This window comes from Melanotaenia boesemani, chromosome 1, assembly GCF_017639745.1.
Source record: "Melanotaenia boesemani isolate fMelBoe1 chromosome 1, fMelBoe1.pri, whole genome shotgun sequence".
NCBI classification, from domain to species: Eukaryota; Metazoa; Chordata; class Actinopteri; order Atheriniformes; family Melanotaeniidae; genus Melanotaenia; species Melanotaenia boesemani.
The window spans coordinates 17909742-17915061 of NC_055682.1; the positions used below are offsets into that span (position 1 = coordinate 17909742).

At 37.2% G+C, this 5320-nt stretch overlaps 1 protein-coding gene and 1 long non-coding RNA gene across 2 annotated transcripts; one reads left to right on the forward strand and one right to left on the reverse strand.

The window, feature by feature from the left end:
- Window positions 1-361: 361 nt before the first annotated feature.
- On the reverse strand, window positions 362-4772 carry LOC121640960 (haptoglobin). Its single transcript, XM_041986787.1, has 4 exons — window positions 4671-4772; window positions 4356-4429; window positions 2055-2329; window positions 362-1162 (listed from the first exon to the last, which is right to left on the reverse strand). Exons 1-4 carry the CDS (start codon window positions 4688-4690, stop codon window positions 599-601), a joined length of 933 nt encoding a protein of 310 aa, XP_041842721.1. The 5' UTR covers window positions 4691-4772; the 3' UTR covers window positions 362-598.
- Window positions 1183-1619, forward strand: LOC121640969. Its single transcript, XR_006010628.1, has 3 exons — window positions 1183-1355; window positions 1393-1487; window positions 1588-1619. It is a non-coding gene; the product is annotated as an uncharacterized LOC121640969 (long non-coding RNA).
- Window positions 4773-5320: the final 548 nt, after the last annotated feature.

Here is a 5320-nt window from a genome sequence, read left to right on the forward strand (position 1 = left end):
CCAGTCATGTCTGTCTTTGATTTCCTTTTTTTCTTCCCTCTTAACTTCTCCAATCATACTGTATCGACTGGACAGGCAGCTGTCATCATGCCACTTATTTGGGCATTTGTGGTTGAGACAGTTCATGATTCATGGCAGAGTGGACGCACCTGCCAGACAAAAATATCTTTTGGTTTCTGCAGGCAACACTTGAAATGCACAGTGTGAGTTGTTTCATCCACCTCTAATCCATTGTTAACTTGTGTTTTTACGCCATTGGATGCATATGATGAAATATTGTCTCAACCTTTGAAGCTTTTAAGCTCTCCTTTAAAAGGAAGAAACTTGCAGTGCGAGCACAGATGACTGTTAAAAACACACATTTACTTAATTGATACATTTATTGAGAGAACGATCTTTCTTGATAAGAAATAGTACAAAAATAATGTGGCTTTCTAAATTGTGAATAAGAGGTGTATAATGTATTTAATTCAATCATAAATCAACTCATTCAGATGGAATACCAAGATTTTTCCCCCACATATATTAGCCAAACATTTTCTCACACAATATGTTGCAAAGATTTCTCTCTAATATCAAAACAAAGCAGCCTCAAGCTCTATGGCTGCCATGAGAACATCTTAGACATTGCATCAGAACGCAGAACAGATGATTTTTCTGTATCTCCCCTGATGATACTGTGGATCCAAGGCAAATATGAAGACATCTTCATATAGACTCCATACTTGTACCGGCTGCAGGATTTGTCATAGGAAAGAATCCCTGCAGCATAAACATGCCCAGTTTGAGCATCTCTGACAGCCAGGGCTCCTCCCGCATCACCAAAACAAACATTTTCTTCAAACTTTGTGGGTCCAGTGCAGAACATGTTGTCATCCACTGCTGGAGTGAGTCCAATGTGTTCATATTCTGCCTTACAGTCAGAGTGATTGGCCAGAGGGAGTACAAGGTGTTTGAGTGATGTAGCAGAGGTGAGGTGGACCCCCCAGCCCCAGCCAGTGATGACCCCTGATCTGCCCATTATGTTCTCAAGATCCTGGCCTCTTTCTGGTAGGGGGATGGGGGTAACCTTATCACTCATAATGACTGGATGTTTGAGTTTGATCAGAGCCAGGTCATTGTCCCAGTCAGATCGGTTCTGGAAACCCGGATGCAGAACCACCTGCAGAAAGGAAATGTAACATAAGAATGTCCTTCTCAGTTTCACATTTAAAAGTCTTCTATCCAAACAGGTTTTTTCTATATTTTCTTGCTGCCACTTGCCAGAGGTTACATGAGTTATGAGCTGTTGAGAGAATAATTTTCAAAACACAATAGGAAAACTATTGAGAAGAATGTGCAATACTATAAAAAATGTTATCTCAGCCAGCATGTCTATTTGGGGCTCATAAGGGTTAAATTTGGGCTGCAGACAAAAGTCCTAGGTGGGTTTGTCCGCAGTTTCCACGGTGGCCTCACCAGTGTTTGCCCATTTGGGCCTCAAGTGGGTTCTGACTGGGTTCCAAATAAGGCCCAGATCCATGTTACCCAGCTCCAGCCCAAACTCACTTAGCCCACATGTATACTTTATAGAGCTCATTTAGCCAGCCTACATGGGCTCCCCAATGTGGGACCCATTTTATAAAAAAAGTTGGGCCCTATTTAACTTTGCTCTGTTTATGCCCATGCCCAATTAACTTGCTTAGGTCCCTTATGGGGCTCATACAGCAGGCCCACATGGGCTTTGCATATGGGACCAATGTTACTGAAACCACATAGGACCTACAACATTTGCCTAGTTCAAGCCCATACCCACTCAGTACCCACATAGCCCATATTTAACCCCTGTGGGCCCCATATGGACATGCTGGCTGGGTGGGCGTTGGTCATCTCACCAACCATAAAGTCTTCTTTTAAATAGTTCCTAAAAATATTACATTTCAATTAATCATGGTTTTAGTTAATCCATATTAATGGTCAAGAAATCAACCAATGTCTAGACATCATATCACAGACACAACCAATTTTGCTTTAAATACTTACTTATATTTTCAGCATTTTTTCTGTTTGCTCACCTTCTCAACAGCAGCTTCTTTTGATGCACCAGCTTCTGCCTTGTGTGAGATTCCGAGGTATACTTTAGGGATGACAGGATCTTTTCCCTGAATGTCCTGTCGACTCTTCCTTACAAAGAGATTTCTGCCAGCTGTCAACACCCATTGATCAGATATCAGAGCACCTCCTGCATAGCCCCCATTCAGCACATTATCAGAGAGGTAGATCATGGCCTGCCAGGGGACATGAGGAGCCAGTCTCCCCCCAACCATCCGCCTGGAACGGAGTCTGGTTGCTGGGAAATAAAGACGTTTATTAATTTATTGTTATATTTTTTTAATTGTTGTGGAATGACAAGAAAAGATACAAATATATATCCTAGTTCATAAATAATAAAAAAAAAATAAAAAAATAATAATAATAATAATAATAATAATAATAATAATAATAATGCCACCTGCAGTTTTACCTCCTAGAAAGCTGTCTATTGGTTTCACCTGATGGGAAATAGTTTTACAATATTTTCATGCTCTAAGAGACAAAAACAGAAGCCTTTAATTTATTCACAAGATTTAATAGTAGAAACCCATTATTTCTCTGAACATTTGACCCAGTTTTCCTTTGTGTGAGATGATAAAGCTTAAAATACTTGTCTCTTCAAAGTGATAGCTACATCTTGAGTATATGCTCGTGATTATTAATCTTGCTGAAACTCCACAACATGACAAAATGTTTTTATATGGTCTTCCTGGGAAAATGTATTTAATGCAGCAGATAATATCTTACAAGCAATTAAGTTAATGAAGCTGCGAATTAGCTTGATACATTACAAGACTGTATGAATAGAGAATGTTTCCAGTAGCTTTGTTTTCCTCACTTTATTATATTGCTATAAAAAGTATAATCTTTTTCTTATTAGCACATATTTTTTCATCATCCCTCCAATTGATTATGTCACATATTTGAGTGGATTTAGAATGATTGGTTTATTGTTTTGTTATTGAAGACAGTCAGACAAGTAGATGACATCTATTTCTAACAATGGTTTCAGAGCTAAATAAAGAAGAATATCCATTTAGTTTTAGATCAGTACAAGTTATTGACGTGAATCAAGGCCATTGAGAAAGCGTTTAAACCAGTGGATGCTTCAAGTAAAAGATGGCTGTGTGAATTTTATGACTGTTGTGGGATGATATTCTGACTTTAAACCTCATGTTTCATTCTGTACAATCTTTCAGGGCATGTCTATGTAAATGGCACAATAACCTTTTAAAGCTCAGAATATGCTGTTAATTTAACTGGGCCATAGCAGTGTCAACCATCACTTTGGTCAAGACTCAATTATTTCAGCAGTTATTGGATAGGTCTCTATGAAATGAGCCCTAAAAATAGCCAAGAGGGTAATTTAAGAGTAATAAAGCAATCAATTTTTATTAGGCATCATTATTAAGTCCAATTATCAACTTGCCCATTACTTTTGTAAATAGCGGGGGAGTTTCCTGTCCGATTATCTCATCATTCTCTTTTATATCTCTATTTCTTAATCAAATCATTTTCTTATAACTGGATAGTGTTTTCAGTGCTTTTATTGCATGAAGAAAAAGAAAAAAAATGCAGGAAAGGCAGTGCTCTGGTCTCTTTTCGCTGCACTATGCACACTGCATGTAAAGCACAAGATGTCAGATTAGTAACTCATGAACAATGATTTGTTTTTTATGTTATATTTATTTATTTAGCATGTTAGCATTATCATGTTGCATATTTTGTATAATTTAAAATTAAGTTTGTTTTGTTGTTGTTATTTTAGGTTCTGTTTTTTTTTATTGATATTTTTTCTTAATCAAGATCTGATAAACGGGTTTGAGTCCCGTGTACAACTGTCTAATCTTTTACATTCACTATAATTTCATCACTCGGTGGTAAGTCTCTCACTGGTATTTAATTTTAAGCTTTTCCAGTATCTGGTCTTTCACACTGTATATGCACAAAAACTGTTGAAACTGAAAACAGGCTGCACTGTCTTTCCAGCACAGGAATCACCAACTCTGGACCTTGAGGGTCACTGTCCTGAAGGTTTTAGATGTTGAACTGATTTCAATAAATATGTCTCCAACAACTTGTAGTCATATTCTGCACCAGCCTCTTAATTCCCTATTTATCTGAATTGGGTGTGTTGCAGAAGGGGAAACAATATCCTGCACTACTCTCCTCCAACAGCCTATCAGAAACAAGAAATAAAATGCTAAAAAAATTGATGTTTAACTAAAATACCCAGTTTGTCGGCACATATATTTTAATGTTGTTAAATTTTTGCATGTTACCTGACACAGAGCCTTTCATTGCCCCTTCTGCCAGACAGGCCCATGCAGCCAGGAGGGCCACAGCCAAAGAAAACCTACAACAGATTAGATAATTCTGCTTTTCTATGTAAATTGAGACACAAAAAAGGCCTATAAAAGAAACAAAATTACATGTTGCACTAACAAGCTTTTTAATGTTTGGACCTTTAGAACTGATTTACAAAAAAAACAGTTTTGACTAACAGTTTGTAATTGTAGGGCTTAGTTCACCCCCCCCCCCAAAAAAAAAACAAAATAAATAAATTAATGAATTAAATAAAAAACATTTTAACTTACAGATTGTTGAAAGAATTCATGCTCTGTGGTGTAGTCTCTTACCCCAAGCGTGTTGCATTTTTGCTGCTGGGAGTATTTATATCTACTGGGAGATATAACCTTTGATCCGGAAATTTTGGTCTGGTACAAAAAAAAAAAAAAAAAAAAGAAACGATTCCAGGAATCTAAAATCAAATTTTGGGATTGTGACATCTCATCACTCGTCATCTGGGAGATTTCTCTTACTCAATAATAAACATTATCTCCAAAAGAAAAAAGACACATTGGTAAAATATGTTTTATGTATGGCACAGGGTTTTAGGTTTTTTAGGTTTTCAGCTATTTCGCTCAGTTGTGGACCCTATGATGACTTTAATGGCATCAAATGTTTTACTACATAGAACACTTGCAAAACAATGTGTTTCATAATTTGTCAGGGTGGCACAGCTTGCACTGTTTACATCATTGCTTACTAAAAGTAAACTGTTCTGACGGATGCCTACTAATACTGATAAAGTCTCACGGTGCTTGTTAGCTCGTTCTTACAGAACAAGCACATATTGCCTCATTTGATTTTTCTGCAGGGAGTTAAAAACACAATGTTTTATTTAGTTTACTGGCAGTAGCTATTAGCTGTGACAGCAGTTCGTCAGACATGTCCTGCACAGAGG